Genomic DNA, 19,347 nt, shown 5'->3' on the forward strand with positions numbered 1-19,347 from the left:
TCTATTGTGTGCCAGGCACTGTTGTGAGGTGTGGAAGATACTTCAGTTCCCCTGATCCAAAGAGCTTAGAGACTAGTATGGAAACAGACAATTAATAAATTCAATAAAAGCACAATGAAGCTTTTGTTGAGGGCCTTACCCCATGTCCTGGGAGTGGATAGAAAAGATCCCTTTCTAATTTAATGAGTCAGGCAATAGTTTTAACTAGAGAAAGAATTTAACTAGCTTTGTATATTAGAAAGATAAGTTTGACTGCAGTGTAGACAAACAATTGGAGGGGCCATGGGAGGAAAACCAGTTAGGAGTCTGTGGCAGTGGCCAAATGAGACCCAACAGTGGCCTCAACTAGGGAGAAGCAGTGGAGATGGAGAGAAAGAGGACACTATAGGGCTTGGTGACTGAAGGAGAAGGAGGAAGCGGTGATGATTCCTGGGTCTCTAGCTCAAGCAATTGAGTAGATGGTGGGGTCATTTATCGAGATGGGAAAGTCTGAGGAACAAACAAGTTCAGGGAAAAAGGTCATGATTTCTTAGATTATTGAGTCTGAGGTGCTAGGAAGACATCCAAGTGGTGAGGTCTGTTACAGAGTTTGTTACGTTTGGGGTGTTCAAAAGAAGAGTCTGGGCCAGAAACACTAGGAGTCTTCAAAGTAGATCATATTTTAAGCCAAGGTGGTGGATGAGATCATACAGGGAAAGGGTGTGTGTAAGAAGAGAAGAGGGTCTAGAACAGAGCCCTGAGAAACAATATTTATGACAGCATTTCTCAAACTGTGGGCCATGTATTAGTTAAAATATGTACAACTATCATGTGAATGATTGTGGCTTAAATCAAAGATGTTCATTAATTTCATGAAATACAAATTCTGCTGGTCATGCTACCAGAGTTGGTGCAGACTCAGAAATATCATTTTAGAACTGGGTTCTTTCCATTTTTCTGTCCTGCCACCCTCAGTGTGTTGACAGAGGGGAGCCTCATGGTTGCATGATGGCTGCCACGACTCCAAGTACCATGAGCAGACTGGGTGTTGTGTGTGTGTTAGATGCTCATTCGTGTCCGACTCTTTGTGACCCTATGGACTGTAGCCCGCCAGGCTCCTCAGTCCATGGGGATTCTCCAGGCAAGAATACTGGGGTGGGTTGCCATTTCCTTCTCCAGGGGATAATCCCAACCCAGGGATCGAACCTGGGACTCCCACATTGCCTGTAGATTCTTTACCATCTGAGCCACCAAGGAAGTCCCAAGATAGGGTGGGGATGACTTCAAAAGCTAAAAGGGAGGGAGAAAAACTACCAAGAGAAAAAGGGGATTGGAGATTTACTTTGAGTCTGTTTATTGGGTGAAAGTTTATATTTAAAGGCTGTCTTATGCCTTTAAATACAGGATTTGGGTCTCGTGTGGAGAGTGGCTAAAAACAAAGACACAAATGAAGTGGGTAAGGAAAACCCCAGCCATTTGTCTGAGGTTCAGCACTGACAACTTTGTGTTTTTTTCCCTCCTTTCCTTTTTTTAGACATAAGGACAACTTTAACAGCTCTAAAACAGCAGAAGGGACAGAAATGAAAGCTTCTAGGAGCTAAGTGTTAACTAGAACTTCTAGGAGCTAAGAGTTAACTGCTCTCTTTTTGGTTGAATTTAGAGAAACTTTGGCATTGCCTAAGAGGCTCTTTCCAAAAGACCCCATAAGGGAATTGAAGCTACTAAAGTTCTCAGCAACTTTCCCTAAAGCAATCTGTCTTAGTATTTGGAATGGAGGTGAAAGAGGCTAGAATACCAATAGTATAACCAAGTATAAGCTGAATAATGGAGAAGGCAATGGCACCCCACTCCAGTACTCTTGCCTGGAAAATCCCATGGTTGGAGGAGCCTGGTAGGCTGCAGTCCATGGGGTCACTAAGAGTCGGACACGACTGAGTGACTTCACTTTCACTTTTCACCTTCATGCATTGGAGAAGGAAATGGCAACCTACACCAGTGTGCTTGCCTGGAGAATCCCAGGGACAGGGAAGCCTGGTGGGCTTCCATCTATGGGGTCGAACAGAGTTGGACACGACTGAAGCGACTTAGCAGCAGCAGCAGCAAGCTGAATAAATGAATGAGAGAAACAGTGACTTAACAATTCACACATCATCAAAATTAGTTTGCACATTGGTTGGGGAAATGGGCATCATCTTCTGTAACACTGCAGACCTCTTGAAGTGGCAAATGTGATCAGCTGGTGATCGTTTATAAGCTTCCTTCCCATTCATGTGGCTGTAAGAGAATACTCCCAGTGTGGAAAAGTCAGTATTACTCTTAAGGAGCTCATCATTATTTTCATTTCTCTTTGATCATTCCTTGTCTTTCAAGATGAATTAAAGGTGCCACGCTAAATCCCAGAGACACATTCAATAGTTTCCGAATGGCCCCTAGCCAGGGAGCCACAGGAATCATGCACAAGCCCGCAGTGCCACTCTCTCACCTACACAGGGAGGCCGCTGTCCTGAGCCCTGGACTTTAGAGGGCTCTGTGTATCACAGGTATGCTCAAACACCTAACTTTGTTAAAGAGCACATGGGCACTCGATCTTGAACTCAGTTTTGGGATAGCGGGACCTGCAACCCTAAACATCCATTCTCATCATAAACATCATCAAGGACCCAGGGCAACAGTTTCAGCCATCTCTTGCCCTTTATCTTCAGAACAAAAGATGCCTGTGACCACATGCTATCAATGTTTCTGGGTTGTTCTGCTGCTAAGGTCAGAGACCCTGCTTTGGAATGCAGAAAGGACTAGGGCAAGAGCAGTGAGGTGAGAGGAAAGGGAACTTGTTCAAAAACTCTTAGAAAGCTTGAATGCTTGGATTCACCCATAATGAGATACTGTTTCCCAGTGACACTGAGCATTCATTTTTGCTTCATGTTTTCATTTGTAACTCCACAGGTGCTCATATATCGGAGTGGTACTTGGCAGGAACTACATATTGTGGCTGAAGAGCATTTTGCAGTATGGGTCCTGATTATCTGTAAATATATTTAGGTATAAAGATCTAGATGGAATGCAAATGAATCATGGTGCGAATTGTTCACATTATTGTATGAATTTCGTGGTTGCTTTGAGAGATGGTGAAATAGCTGTAAAAGTGGTAGTGAATTAAATGAAATCAAAATACGTTGTAATCTTCTGGCCCATTGTACTGTTTGAATATAATGTGAAATTCTTGCTTTTAAACAATTTTGCTGAGAAGGTAAAAAAAATTAAATTTAACGGAATTAAACTTTTTAACATATTTGACATTTATACTTTTTTCTCTATGGAGAAGGCAATGGCACCCCACTCCAGTACTCTTGCCTGGAAAATCCCATGGATGGAGGAGCCTGGTAGGCTGCAGTCCATGGGGTCGCTAAGAGTCGGACACGACTGAGCGACTTCACTTTCACTTTTCACTTTCATGCATTGGAGAAGGAAATGGCAACCCACTCCAGTGTTCTTGCCTGGAGAATCCCAGGGACGGGGGAGCCTGGTGGGCTGTCATCTCTGGGGTCACACAGAGTCAGACATGATGGAAGCGACTTAGCAGTAGCAGCATACTTTTTTCTCTAACTTCTCACATTACCTTTGATGTGCTTCACTCATGCTTTCTTACCCTAAAGAAAAAGCACTTCATGCCTGACAGTTGTGTTTTGGCATCTTTGGCAAACCTGCCCAGCATTTTTTCATTAAAAAAAAATTTGGGGGGGCATTTTAGCCTTACTTCATAAAAACTAATGAAAAAAAGAAAAACCAATACTAGCATAACTCAAACATATAATAAAAACAGAAACGAAAGGCAACAGCATGCTGAAAGCCTCAAATCTTTAGCCTTATTTCATCAGGTTTTTGAACTTCAAACACATGCACTGATAATCATTTGTGAAAGAAAACACAATCAAAGATGCTTGGAACATCACTAAATTATATATCAAAGAAGTGGGGACTCATTTCTCACAAAATGCTCATGTGAGCTTTAAAAAAATATAGCAGTTAAAATGTGACAGAGAAAAAAGAACATCAAAGAATCTTTTCTATTAAAATCCAACAATTTTCAATTTTTATTTCTTGGAAACAGTTTCTAAATAGTTAAGTATCAGTAGTCAGTTGTGGACCATCAGAAATGAATTGCTTCATACTTCCTGAGTCTTAAGGATCTGCATATCAACAACTTTAGGTTTTATTTTTTTGTTGCTGATGCTTTGCTGAGGAAACAATATGGTTATTCTATTTTAAAAACCTAAGAAAATACAGTGATATCTGTTTACTACTCATGACTATTGTTGGTTTGGCAAATAGAGCTTGTTCTCAGTACCCAAAACAACATAACAGAAAGGAAAGACTTTATGCAGGATTATCTGTGAAAAGAACTGGGACAAAACCACAGAAAGACAAAGGAAAATTTAAGAAGATACTCATGTTTATTATCTGATTTACATTCAACAAAGCAAAGGTAGGTGCACAAAGAGCCGTTTGACAAAGTCAAGCCCCAGATATCATACTACAGTATCTCGCCGGCAGCCACAGAGGGCCCCACGTCACTCCCTGACAGCTGTGAAGGCAAAGCGGCCACTCAGTGTCGACTCTGCTGTGCTGCGCTCAGGGTACAGGCTTGCAGGCATCCAACATCAGAGGAGTGGGCCACTGAACACCAGGAGCTCTGGTTCCAGATGTCAAGAGTCAATGTTTGAACAAGTACTAGTTAAGTACCAGAAAAAAATAACAGGCTTTGAATACTGTATAAAAATACACCTTTTCTAGAGAACAGGCTCTTGTGAGCTGCCGATAACATGCCTCCCTTTGTCAAAGTCTGTTTATTCAGGTCAAATCAAGGACATAGAGTACAAAATTTTTTTTAAAAACTACTTTAACAATGGTCATTAACTTTTTTCCAAGACCCATGGGTAAAGCTATTTACATAAGATTTGGGATCATGATAATTCTGGAGAACTTTTAATTCTGAATTCACAGGGAAGGTATCCCTCCTAGCAACAGGATACTCAGAAATACCTGAGGTATAATCATTGAGAGCCTTCAGAAGAAAAAACAAAGATTGGCGTTTTCCAAACTGGCATTAAAGTACCTACACAGTGGATATAAGAAAATTAAAATGTGAACAGTGCTAAAGCATAACAGATAAATTAAGAAAGAACTTGCTACAAGGCTCCAGTTCTTACTATCCTTTGCACACTATTTCATTATAATAGAGAGTCTCAGGCAGTATTCAAAAATGATTTTAGATGGAAATTTCAAAAACAACAAAACCCAATTTCAAAACAGGATTCATTTCTAGAGACAAGCAAGCATCAGTTTATAATCCTTGTGTTTCTGGTGGAACAGCAACATCAGTTTAATTTTCAAGAACCAAAGTCTGCTTTTCTTTAATCAGACAGGTTTATTTGGCTGTGAATATGCTCTTGCCCTGCCTCTAAAGCGATCATTTTAGCATCAGTTATTTTACAAATATACTAATTATACATAACATGCCCAAATCTTGCTTAACTTATAGCTGTTTATATAATATACATAAACTCTGATAATTTAACACTTTGTACTACTCTCTGGCCCTACATTTTCCTAGATCCTGATGTTTCTCGGCAACTGGCAATAGGAAGATTACTTTCTTAGAGAATAAATAAAAAGCTTAAAGAATTGTCTAAAATAAGCACCCCAGAGTTACTTTATGAAGTAGAAACTCAAATATTATCATTTAAAATGGGAATATTTTAGAAATTGAAGCATCAGGAATTCTTCTGGTTCACATTCAGGACACTGACATTCACTTACATACCAGCTGGAATCCTTTCTGAACATCTATGTATACAGTCTTCTGACTTCAGAAGGACTGAGCATGGGGGAGAAAACAGGGAGAGGACACTCTCACTTTTAATTTTGAGAAATTTATTTAGAAAAGTCTTATTAAAAGATCTTTAAAAAGCACAGAAAACCCACACATTTTACTACTGCATGTGTGTTTTGAGCACATGAAGCAGCTCGAGAAGAGAGAAGGCCCTCTTCTGGTCTGTAACAGGTGTACAGATGGGAGCCCCAGGAGCAAAACTCCCATCAAGAATACTTCAGAAAAGGCCTTGCACTTTAAGTCAGAACAAAGGGGCAAAAAATCTGCTAATGAAACACTGAAAAGATCAAGTAACATGCCTCCCCTTTTCAAAAATAACTAGCCCCCTTCTAGCTTCTCTCTATTATGCCTTTTGTGTGATGGCATTTCTTTCTGAACTTCATGGCCGAGATAAAGACCTTGGTCAGCAATACTCAAAAAACAGGTCTGTTTCTTCCTAATTCACAGCCTTGCATCACACCACTGGAAGCTGAAACCTAATCCCCGAGTTTCACTTTGCCATTTCACATAGTTAAAAACAAAAACAGAATCCCAGAGAAAAAACAAAAGCTTTGACTTTCCCAATGAAAAGTCATTCTCTAATTCTAGATATTAAGAAAAAGGCAAATGTGTCTTAATTTTATTTTATATTAAAAAACAATCTCAAAGCAAGCACCTGGGTTTTACTTCAGTTTATAATATTAGACTGTGCCTGAGAATTTTTGTGCAAATACATGTCATTCTTCATTAAAAACATGCATAGCATATTTTGGAAAAAGTTTACTTGCAATCAACTTTCCTTACAAAAACCCTTATAGACATAAACACACAACATTCTCAAATTCCTATTGATTGCACTTCTGGTTTAACCTTTCCAGCCTCCAAGGAAATTTGAAAGACATGTAACTATGTTCATACAACTTGGTCATTACATTTATTCAGAATAAATATTCTGAAAACGAGATTCCTTGGTTCCAATGTACCCACACTTCCCTTCTTAAAATAAATCTTTCCTACCCCCATCCCCAACTTACACTGTTTGAGGGGGATATTGTATAAAAATACAAATTAAAAAACTGAACACTTATTAATCACAAATGCAAAAGGAATGTGGATGACGTTTGGGCTTCCAGGGGTTCAAAGTCCTGAAAACAGAAAGCAAAAAGGGAGTCTCCACTACTCTGATCTTACGAAAAAGGTGAAATTCCTTGTTTGATAATGCAGTGAGCTTACTTTCTGATGGATGTGTAATTTAACCAGACGTTAACAGGGGCCAACATAAAGGCCATATCACTGTTGTCTCAGTAACAGACCGAGTTTACCCCAGAAACCTTCTGGAACAGCTTCTAAAGGCAGTGGTCCAAGCTGCTCCTTCTTCTATCCCATCTCCTAACCTAGGTCCTTCTTGCTTATGCTCACCAGAGGTAAGTGTACTAGGAAGTTCAGTATTTCTGGTGTGTTTCAATATTACTGGATTTATTTTCTAGTCACTTTTTATTTTCAAGACAAGAAAAACCAACTGAAGGACTACATTCAACCTTTTTTCTTTCCCTTGCCTCCAAATACTCATGACCCATTCATTTATACTTTCAAGTTATCAGACAGACCTCATGCTAATCCTGTTTCCATTCGTTCACCCTCCCCTTTCTACATTCACAACCCTTCTGCGACATTCCTTTTCTCTCAGACAAGACTACATATAAACAGTGCAAATCTTTCCTTCATGTGCTAACTTGATAAGACATCAGTCAACTGCTGAACTTCAGTCCTCCTTCAGGATATCCATTTTGGGGGATGATGTGCAAACTGGGGTGCTGAAGCTACCCAACATGACTGGAAGACTCTGATTCCTCCTCAGTCCACTCAGTAAATTGCTCCCTGAATTTAAATAGACAGCAGAGTTTGGTCTTTGAAGACCATTTTCTGCTTTTTGGCTTCTTCCATTTGCCTGGGCCTCGGGGGTCTTGATCACTCTGGCTATCCCCAGTCTCTTCAGCCTGTCCACTAAGTTCATCTTCAACTGGCCAACATCAGGAGGGTTTCGGGATGGTCTCAGGCCATACATCTCTTGGAGGAATGTTTCTGCTGGTCGGGAGGCCAAAAAATTTTCAGAGAGATGCACTCGAGGCTCCATGGGCAAAGGAGAAGGGCAAGGTGAATGAGATGGTGAATTTGGTGGTATGGAAGGGGTAGACAGGCCTCGAGGGAGAGGCTGGAGGAGGGGGTTCTCTGAAATTGGGCTGTGGTACACTTTAGCGGAGATGCCTCGCTCCTGTAGAAGTTTGGCCAAGCTCACGGTGCTGCTGAAGGTTATGGTGGAATCTCGTCGGTTAGTGATAGATTCACCAACGCTGAGCCTGTAGGACACGGCAGGAGAATTCATTGCTGTGTTTGATGAACTGCTACCACTGCTTGCACAGGATAAGGAAGGGAAGCCAGAGCTTTACAAAGGAAAAAAAAAAAAGCAGGAGGGAGTGTTTAAAAATAAAAAGTAATCCGAAGTGAGCATTTAAGGTAATTACAGTAGTTATCCATAGCATATGTAGAGGAACAGATAACACATCAGTATCTGAGGAATGAAAATCCTGATGTGTTACTTCAAAGATTGGTTATTTGTAATTTAGTCATTAACTTACTGAAACATATTTATTTTCACAGAATATGAAAAAGTTTACTATACTCTTAGATAAATTTATTCTTAAATTTTAACTCTAAAATATGTCACCTGTGGAAATATAATTAAAATTTATGATTAAAAAATCAAAGAAATTTAAATACTGAAGAAAATAAACTTTAGAAATTTTTATTAATATATCCATTCTGTAAAGCAAAATAAACCAAAAGATGATAACCCACAGTTTAACAATTCTTCAACCCTTTAGAAAATACAATATTTCAAAATTAAATCTAAGATGCTCTTTGAAGGAGAAACTTATTTCTTCATAATATTGTAATTATTCTAAATAATTAAATATTTTAAAATTATTTTAATAATTATTCTTCTCTACTTCTAGTTAACATTATCCCTGCAATGTTCTAGGTATCTCTGGAAACTACCGTAGATTCTTTTGGGAATTGGTAGGATAGAAACTACAGCAATATTGCTTATTGTTTTAGCCTGTGTAATACATGATTTGGACTGCCCAGAGGTTTCTGCCTTTGCCTTCTGCTTCTGGGAGGTAATCTATGCCATGTTTGCTAGAAGTATGTTTGTTCAGGAAGGAGACTGGCCACACTAGCTAGATCTTGGGGTGGACTTGGCCATAGCCTATAGTTGTAGGGACTGGCCATGCCAGAAAAACTAACCCTGTGATTCAGGGTTGAAGCTTTGGGTCAGTGGACCCGGGGGTGAGTTATTATATTTATAGTGAGTTATAACTATATGGGTAGTCAATCATGCCTTCCACAGTGAAAGCTCAGTAAAAAATCTGGACCCTGAAGCTTAGGTGAACTTCCCTGGTTGGCAGTACTCTGTGTGACTGTCAAACATCAATTCCAGGAAAGTAATGAACCCTAAGGAAGCTTCATGTGTAGAGTCCTCCCAGACTCTGACCTGTCAGAGTCTCTTCCTTCAGCTAATTTTATCCTGTAACCTTTCCCTGTAATAAATAGTAACCATGTGCACGATAGCTTTCAGAGAGTTCTGTGAGTCCTTCTAGAATATCAGTCTAACAAGAGCATGGTTTTGGGAATCTCCTGAACCAGCAGGTGGTATCAGAACAGAGGGCAGTCTTGTACCGAGAACTAGTTCCTCCAGTTGTTCCATTTGGCTAATACTCTGTATAGGCTCAGTTGGGTCATTTACTACCTCTCTATCCTTGGACCAGTCACCCAAAAGTTCTATGCCTCACTTTCTTCATTTAGACACTACATAATCGCTCTTTGTCTCCTTGTAAGAGTTATAATCATCAAATGATTATATTCTAAAGGCAAATTATCACAGAACATTAAAATTCTAGGAATTAAAAAGACAGTAATTAAAAAAAGAAATTTAGTAAAATATATTTGAAGAAAGTAGTAAGGATCCAACTGCCCAGCCCCTCTTACCTGGGGGTAACCTGAGTGATATCAGAGGGATGTAATATCCTACAGGTGGTGAATGTAAATGTCGAGTTTGTGCAGGACAGACACTTGCCTGGGTTTGAGGTTGCAACTGACGTGGAGAATTTTAGAGAATCAAACACAAAATTGAAAGACTAGGTTAATAATGTAGAAAGTTCATTATTAATAATATGACATTTATCAAGTATCTTTTATACAAAAATTCCACAATCTAGAGATGAAATATACACACTGTAATAGTATCCACTGATCAATACATAGCTGAATCCTTCAATAATTTGAAATTGTAATCAAACGGATTTAAAACAGCTTAGAAACAAGAGAAAAACACATTCTGAAAAAAAAAAAAAATCAAACCATCTAAAAACTAGTCATCAATCTTTCTAGCCAAACTACTCCAGTGGTTCTCAATGTGTGATTTGCACCATGTATTGCCAGGAGAAATATCAATAACCTCAGATATGCAGACGACACCACCCTTATGGCAGAAAGTGAGGAGGAACTAAAAAAGCCTCTTGATGAAGTGAAAGTGGAGAGTGGAAAAGTTGGCTTAGAAGTCAACATTCAGAAAACTAAGATCGTGGCATCTGGTCCCATCACTTCATGGGAAATAGATGGGGAAACAGTGACTGACTTTATTTTTTTGGGCTCCAAAATCACTGCAGATGGTGATTGCAGCCATGAAATTAAAAGACACTTACTTCTTGGAAGGAAAGTTATGACCAACTTAGATAGCATATTAAAAAGCAGAGACATTACTTTGCCAACAAAGGTCCATCTAGTCAAGGCTATGGTTTTTCCAGCGGTCATGTATGGATGTGAGAGTTGGACTGTGAAGAAAGCTGAGCACCGAAGAATTGATGCTTTTAAACTGTGGTGTTGCAGAAGACTCTTGCGAGTCCCTTGGACTGCAAGGAGATCCAACCAGTCCATCCTAAAGGAGATCAGTCCTGGGTGTTCATTGGAAGGACTGATGCTGAGGCTGAAACTCCAGTACTTTGGCCACCTCATGCGAAGAGTTGACTCATTGGAAAAGACCCTGATGCTGGAAGGGATTGGGGGCAGGAGAAGAAGGGGACAAAAGAGGATGAGATGGCTGGATGGCATCACTGACTCGACGGACATGAGTTTGGGTAAACTCCGGGAGATGGTGATGGACAGGGAGGCCTGGCGTGCTGCGATTCATGGGGTCTCAAAGAGTCGGAGACGACTGAGTGACTAAACTGAACTGAACTGATGGGATCTACAGGTCAGAACTACTTTCACAGCAACATTAAGATGCTGTCTGTCTTTCCTATTGGGCTGGCGTTTGCACTGCTGATGCAAAGGTGACACTGAATAAAGCTGTGGGCTCCTGAGCACAAAACAGGGCAAAAGCACCAAGTGGTACTAGCATCTCTCACTGCTGTCCAACTATGGTAGCAAAAAAAAGGTCAAATTCACATTAAAATGCCCTTGATGAAGCAGTATAAATTATTAAATCTTGGCCCTTGAATCTTTTTAATATTCTATGTGATGAAATGGGAAGTAAGTATTAAGTACTTCTTTGCAGCATACAGAGATACAATGCTTACATGAAGGAAAAGCACAAGTGCAATTAAGTTTTATCTTTTTTGACAGAACAGCATTTTTACTTAAAAGAACAATTAATACAAAAACTGCAGTTATTCAGATTTGCATATGTGGCAACATTTTTTTTTAACTTTTTATTTTATATTGAGGAATAGCCGACTAATAATGTGAGAGTTTCAGGTGGACAGCAAAGGGACTCAGCCAAACATATACATGTATCCATTCTCCCCCAAACTCCCCTCTTATTCAGACCATATAACACTGAGCAGAATTCCCTGTATTATACAGTATGGCAACATTTTCTTCAAAAAAAAAATGTAGTGAGCCTGTCTCTTCAAGAAAATAGCTGAAAGGATTTGCTGCCAGTGACAAAATTTGAACTTTGAAGTGAAAATGACTGTTTTGGTAGACTTGAACCCACCACTGAGAGCTTGAAAGCTTCCTAGTACTAAAAGACTTACCCAATGAGATAGGTGGGTAATATTACATGATTTTATTGTATTATATAATGAAATGTGTCAACATTTGGAAGATCTGCATAACTTAGTGAACCAATATTTTCCAAATGACCAGTGCATGATGTTATAAAATCGTGCATGGGTAAAAGATGTATTCAGAGTGTAGAACAGACTAATAGATTTTAATGTAACAAAGTACGAAAAGTTTTAGATTTACATTGTTATAAACCTTAAAGAAACTACCCCTTATCAAGTGTTGGTGTAATATTCACAAGTATCTGAAGAGGCTATTAAAACACACTTTCCTTTTCCAACCAGATATCTGTGTGAGGCTGTACTTCCTTTTTTTAAACTTTAAGTTTTTTTTAATTTTATTGAGGTATAATTGATTTACAATGTTGTATTTCAGGTATACAGCAAAATGATTCAGTTATATATATAAACATATATTATTTTATATTCTTTTCCTTTATAGATTATTACAAAATATTGAGTATAGTGCCCTGTGCTGTAAATTTGGTCCTTAGGTCCTTGTTGGTTATCGATTTTATATAATAGTAGTAGTGTGTATCTGTTAATTCCAAACTTCAAATTTATCCCTCCCTCCCTCCTTTCTTTTTCGGTAGACATGTATTTGTTTCCTACATCTGTGGATCTATTTCTGTTTGGTATATAAGTTCATTTATATTAGTTTTTTAAAAATTCCACATATAAGCAATATCATATAATATTTGTCTTTCTCTGTCTTGCATACTTCCCTTAGTATGATAATATCTAGGTCCATCCATATTGCTGCAAACACCATTATTTCGTTCTTTTTATGGCTGAATAATTCTGTTGTATTATGTAATATATATGCATCACATCTTCTTTATCCATTCATCTGTTGATGGACATTTAGTTTGATTCCATATCTTGGTTATTGTAAACAGTGCTGCAATGGATACTGGGGTGCATGTAGCTTTTCAAATTAACGTTTTCTCTAAATACATACCCAGGAATGGGATTGCAGGATCATATGGTAGCTTTATTTTTAGTTTTTAAGGAACTTTCATACTGCTGTCCACAGTGGCTGTACCAATTTACAGTCCCAACAGTGTAGGGTTCCTTTTTCTCTACATCCTCTCCAGCATTTATTATTTGCAGATTTTTTGATGATGGCAAGGCTGTATTTTCTTCAAGTGTGCATGCTCAGTCACTTCAGTCACATCCAACTTTCTGCAATCCTATGGACTGCAGCCCACTAGGCTCATCTGTCCATGGGATTCTTCAGGCAAGAATACTGGAGTAGGTTGCCATGCCCTCCTTTAGAGGATCTTTCCAACTCATGGATCAAGCCCGTATTTCCTGTGTCTCCTGCATTGTAGGTGGATTCTTTACCCCCTGAGCCAACTGGGAAGCTTGTATTTTCTTCATACTCTCAATCAAAACAACATATTGTAATAGACTGAATGTAGATGCTGACACAAGAATCCTGCTATCTTCTATTAATCTGTAAATTAGGGACTTGCAAAATTATAAAACTAAACCATTTTTCTCACTACTTGAAAAAATACAGCTGTTTTTCATAAAATATATTATTTGTGTTAATATGTAACTATTTTAAAATAATGAGTTAATAAATATTTTAATAATTTCTCAGTTTTTATTTCTAATATGGTAAATTATAAGTAGATACAACCCACACAGACATGCTCTCTGGAATTCTTCATGATTTTTAAGAATGTAAAGATGGGATGGGGAGGGAGGTAGGGGGGATGTTCATGTGAGAGGAGACATGGGTTAACCTATGTCTGATACATGTTGATTTTTGGTAGAAACCAACACAATACTATAAAGCAATTATCCTTCAATTGAAAAAAAAAAAAAGAGTTCAGAGAGATGCTGAGTCCTAAAGGTTTGTGAACCATTGACTGAATTGCTCTCTCCTCTCTGCCTGATCTATTTATGCAGGTTGGCTAAGACCTGGAGAGAATCAGAAGGGGCACTTACGCTATACATTTCTACTACCCTATTTTCAAGATGAGTACACTCCAGTAAGACTTAAGTAGAGGCAGTCAGCTGATCATACAGTGATGCAGAAAGCAAAGTACTACTGGTTACAAGCTATACTCTTCTCACCTGTAACTGGACCACCAGCTGAAGTCATGGGTGGCAGGAAGATTCCTGTTACTGGCTGGGATATTGATGTTTTCTGTTCCACTTGAAGAGGTTGCTGAACCTGAAAAGTGATACCCTCCTCTTCATCTTCTTCTAAATCTGAGAGGTGATAGATGGCATCCTTGGGCAACTGGGTAAAGCCTTTAGTGATGACACCTGGTCGTGGGTCAAGAATGGTTCCTAAATTTGGTTGAGCAAGTTGCTGCCATTGATGCAGAGTTTGTGATCCTGAGTATGCAAACAAAAAAAGGAACAGGTTTTAAATTTCCCACAAATATTAAATCTTGAAAGAAGCTAAAATTATGTGTGTAAAAAAGTAATGATAATAATAAAACTGTTTTTTCAGTCTTATTATTTTGGTAAAATTTGTACATTGAAGTTCTCTGTTGAAAACTAACAAGATGCTAAAGGTATGAATAATCATCTTTTTATTTCAAAAGTTAACTTTAAAAAGAACATCTAAAGCAGGGGTGAAAAAGCCAAGTCAACATGCTTAATAGGAACTAGAATGCTGAGGCAGTGATGAGAAGAGATATGTACAATGTGGGGCTGTGTTTTTCCAGGTGACAAAAATCAATATTCCTCTGTTTTGGAACTATGCTTACGAGCTTTGAACTCAAAAGCTAGGCTCCTATGTTGGAAGGCATCTTGAATTACAGTGATTTTTTGTATACTTCTCCACTGTGTTCATGTCCTTTCACCAGGATCTCAGGGAGAGTAGGAAAGCTAAGGAAATGATAAAAGGAGGACATATCCTCACTATTTCTGTCTGCAAATGCAGGTTAATGATCATCCCAAGTGCCTGCACCAGATGCAGTTGCTACTTGTCACTAAGAGTCATTTAATCCTAAAAATAGCTGCAAATATCTGCACTGACCATTAATAAAATGAACATAACACCTTTGAGTTTGAGAGGTCCTTCTAGGTTATCAACTCAAAATTCTGTCTAATGCAGACTCTTTTATGGTAATAGCAGAGGATCATTTGAAGATTGTCAATATTCCATGAAACAAAGAAATCTATTTTAAATTCAAGTCCCATTTTAAGACAGAATAGAAACTGACTTGAAATTAACAACATTTTCTAACTGAACAAAAGAAAAATACAGACACACATACCTCTAAGTAAAAGACACTCTTTGGGTAAAGAACTCTTTCTTGAAACAAAAGGTAGAGATGAAGTATTCCATCTAGATTATTTTTACTCATCTGTCATATCTCATTTATCTTATCATGAAAACTGCTATCAAGGATGTGTACATGCATTCTAAGTTGCTTCAGTCATGCCCAACTCTGTGCAACCCTACAAACTGTAGCCTGCTAGGCTCCTCTGTCCATGGGATTCTCCAGGCAAGAATACTGGAGTGGGTTGCTGTGCCCTCCTTCAGGGGGCCTTCCTAACCCAGGGATTGAACCCACATCTCTTACATCTTCTGCACTGGCAGGTGGATTCTTTTCCACTAGTGCTATCTGGAAAGCCCCACTATCAAGGATATTCCTCAGCAAAGGACAAGAAAAGATTACTTCTCTTCCCCCACATTTGTATAAAAACAACATCTGTAGAAGAGAACTGACAGCTGATGGCGTGGAGAATGCAAATCTCTTCATTAATTTTCCACAAAGTTCTGCAGTGCATGGTCACATGAACAGTGAAGATTTAGGGATAATAAAGATAGCTCCTGCACAATTACAAGAGACATGTCCTTTCCAGGGGAAGGCAAAACCATAAGCAACATCGCTTAGAAATGGCCCTCACTTATTACCTTCAAGGGGCTTGACAATTTGTAATTTTTCAGGCATAAAACCTCGAAGGCAACTGGCACTGCTTAGGTCTGTGATCTCCGATTGGTCGGTGTAGAGGGAGGCCAGGCTCTCTGTGGGCGTGCCACAGCCACTACCCTCTTCTTTCTGGTCAGCCAGAACTTGGATCTTCCGCTGCCATTCTTCTGCAAAGAACTGCTTCTCACTTAAGTAGTTCTGTCGCCGAAGACTAAGGCGATGAAGTGCTGTTGCCAAATCGCTCTCTGTAGAGGGTCCTGGTTGATCCGCCTTCTGGATGTTCCTATGGGAAAATCATATTCACTGACTACATCTGTGAGGGTCAGAAGCACAGCAAAGAGCTCTCCTTTCCACAATGGTGAATGTTCGAGAGACTGATCTTAAAAACACGTATTTTTCTTAGATAGCTGGAATACAGAAATAGTAACAAACCCAGATCTCTAATACTACATTGTACCATTTTTATAGATCATTTCAGATGACTTCAGATAGGCTATATTATGTTGTGTTTATTAAAATTTCTGTTTCACTTAATTCATTTAGCTATAAATGTTATCTTGTTTCACTGAATCTATAATACCATTGAGGGCAAGAGATATCATTATTTTATGTATTACTAAGAAATTAAAAATGCTACTCATTATACTACAACACATCATTAACAGCAAAAGATAAACAATTTCAAAAATATTAAAATGTGAAAAAATTTACTTTAGGCCATAAAATCCACTATGAATACTGCAGACATTTAAAAGAAAACAAGATTCATAAATACTGTATTTTCATAGTTCTGCAACACAGTTTTTCACTTCTCAAGATTAAAAAAATCGGAGATATCTTACAACTGATACCAAAAGAAAGAGTAGTAAGCCAAGTTTTAGGCATTCCACGTGTGAATTCACATAGATGTTCTTGTTAGATCTTTTCCTAAGGTAACTGTGTACAATGAGGTAGTATCAACACATAAGGCTACCATGGGTGCAGAATCTACCCCTAAGACCAGACAATACAATAAAAAACCCAGGGTAATGGACTTCTGCATTAGGAATGACTTCTCTCAGGTGCCAAACATCTAATTTTCAAAAACTTTCAGTTGACTTTCCAGTAATTCTCTTTAATTTCTAGTTAAACAAAATTCAATGAACTGAATTAATAAAAAAACAGAAACAGAAATCTCAATTTAAACAAATAGGAAATTAAGAGCAATCTAGTTTTCCTTAATAGGTATTCAAGATTATTGTTTATCGTAAAGGCACCAAAGCTGAAATTATGAGCACGGGTTATGAGAAACTATCATCTAATGCTATGCATAACTGCCAATGACCAAACAGATTCAAACAAATTTGATTCTGAACACAAAGACAGAGACTCAAATTTTGCCAAACCAGAGAAGAAAGAAGTAAAGAATTTTATAGTTCAATGCAAACTCCATTTTGAATATAATTAATTAAACCTTTCACTCCAGTGATCCGTCTAACGAATAATGATACAAGGCATCACTACTGAATTCGAACTGATAGTTCCTTTCAGTGTTGTCTTCAGACAGCACAGAACAATGCTGAAATTTGTGTGTGAATCCATGTTTCTTACCCTGGATCTTCCTCCAAGTTACTCTTCTGGGTTGTTTTGCCCTCTGTTGGTTCTAAGCCAGATTCAAATGGTTTTGCTGTCATGATGACACTCGAGCGGTTGGAGCCTGGGATGGGCAGTAGAATTGGGAATGGGACAGAGCGACCCCGGGTGTCATTGGCAGCCTTGACCGTGTCAAATACCCGTTTCTGTTGGGCTCTGTCAAAAAAGAAGTGTTTATTATTGCCACTGCCTACCATTGGAGTACTCTAGAAAAGATGCATGTAAATGCAGCTCATTAAAAACAAAGCCACCCTGAAGAGCCTCTGAAGTTTGGGAGAAATTATTAGAAAATAAATTTCAGGACAAGAGAATGCTCTCACAGATGGGAGCACTATCAGGAAAGAACTGAATAGTAAGAAGATATACTACTGAATCTCATAATACTGGTCACTTTGGATTGTAGCTGCTTTTCAATTTCCATCCCAATGGTCTAGTAACAACACATACGACCTGTACTTACTTTTGTTTAAAGAGAGAAGATTCCTCATCCAAACTCAACTTCTTACGCATGGTCCCCTCAATCTCAGCTGCCAGAGATTCCTAAGAAAAGAGTTTGAGGGTACTAACAGTGATTAACTAAGAAGCCTGTTATGAGAAATAAACGACCTTTCAATTATCTAATAGAATTCCCAGAATCCAATACTTTCAGTGTTATAGTAAAAGAAAACACAAGAAAACAGTCATAAGCTAAAATGCAGGGGAAGAAAAGAGACATTCTGGAAATGTAGCTTTTATACAAGAAACGACTACTTTTTCATCATATATATTTTTACAGGAAGCAATGGGAAAAGCCAATTATGATATATAAATGTATTACATATACAGATACACAAAAATAAAAGGTTTGAAAGGCTATAAACCAAGAGGTTAATAGTGATTCTGTGGAGGTCAGGATTTGATAGTATTTAACCATTTCTTTTTGGTCCTCTCTAGTTTCTAACTTTTCTATAATGAACATGTAAAGCTTTTACAATATAAAAAATTGTTTAAAATAAAAATCAGCAATCCTCTCCTTCCCCTGATCAAAGGTGAAAATTCAATTAGCATGGATGGTAGACTCAATGGGGCTGACAATGACTAGAATTGGAGGTACTGGTGTGAACTCATGATGTTAAATATGCATAGAAACATAAGATATGAATAGAAAGATAGATATACATGTGTTTATATGGGTGCATATGAACATACATATATTTCCTAGTTCTATCTGTTGAGAGGGACTGAAAGCAATAATAACTCTAGTGGCAAGGCATACCTAGCACCCAGATTTTGGTTCTAAGTATCATTCCTCACTAAAAATAACCAGAGCTCCTTGGAGAATGGCTGATCTGAAGGCCGGGCCAGGGAAAGGGCAAGAAGAGCCTGAAGGAGATCCTACTGACCACATCTGGGACAATTTAAGTATCAAAATAAAAAAGAGTAATGATGGCTTATAATCCACTGATTAAAATAGGAATTCATGGGTCTATACTGCATAACCTAAATGAACAAATGAATAAATAAATGAGACAGAAAAGTTCTGACAAAAGAATGCCAATTTTAAAAAGCTGAAAAAAAATGATGGAATTAAAAAGTCACCATTTGGCAACCATCATAGTAATAACTGAGTCAGATACATCCCAATTAATGGGTGCTAAAACTAGTGGGTAAAGCTTGATGGGGAACATAATATTTAAACAGTATCAAAGTATCACCCCAAAATAGTTATTTTGATCACTTGTTTAAAGTAGTATCTGACAATTTTCATCACTGAAAAGTTAATTAGTAATGTTAATTCAATTAACTAGTAATTAATTAACAATGACTAACCTTACAGTGAAAAAAAACTGGCAGATAT

The 19,347-nt window shown here is 38.2% G+C and overlaps 1 protein-coding gene across 2 annotated transcripts in view; it reads right to left on the reverse strand.

Moving 5' to 3' along the window:
- Nucleotides 1–4,411: 4,411 nt before the first annotated feature.
- TRAK2 (trafficking kinesin protein 2) overlaps nucleotides 4,412–19,347 on the reverse strand; it is a 72,866-nt gene continuing 57,930 nt past the window's right edge. The window contains exons 11-16 of one of the 2 annotated variants that reach the window (XM_059874761.1): nucleotides 17,971–18,050; nucleotides 17,469–17,666; nucleotides 15,863–16,161; nucleotides 14,062–14,328; nucleotides 9,896–10,001; nucleotides 4,412–8,289 (exon numbers count right to left, since the gene is read on the reverse strand). In XM_059874761.1, the coding sequence (XP_059730744.1) occupies nucleotides 7,611–8,289; nucleotides 9,896–10,001; nucleotides 14,062–14,328; nucleotides 15,863–16,161; nucleotides 17,469–17,666; nucleotides 17,971–18,050 (1,629 nt within the window). In that variant the 3' untranslated portion in view covers nucleotides 4,412–7,610. The remainder of the gene's footprint in view (nucleotides 8,290–9,895; nucleotides 10,002–14,061; nucleotides 14,329–15,862; nucleotides 16,162–17,468; nucleotides 17,667–17,970; nucleotides 18,051–19,347) is intronic. The other variant, NM_001206233.1, reaches the window with a different exon arrangement.

Source organism: Bos taurus, chromosome 2 (genome assembly GCF_002263795.3).
Source record: "Bos taurus isolate L1 Dominette 01449 registration number 42190680 breed Hereford chromosome 2, ARS-UCD2.0, whole genome shotgun sequence".
NCBI lineage: Eukaryota > Metazoa > Chordata > Mammalia > Artiodactyla > Bovidae > Bos > Bos taurus.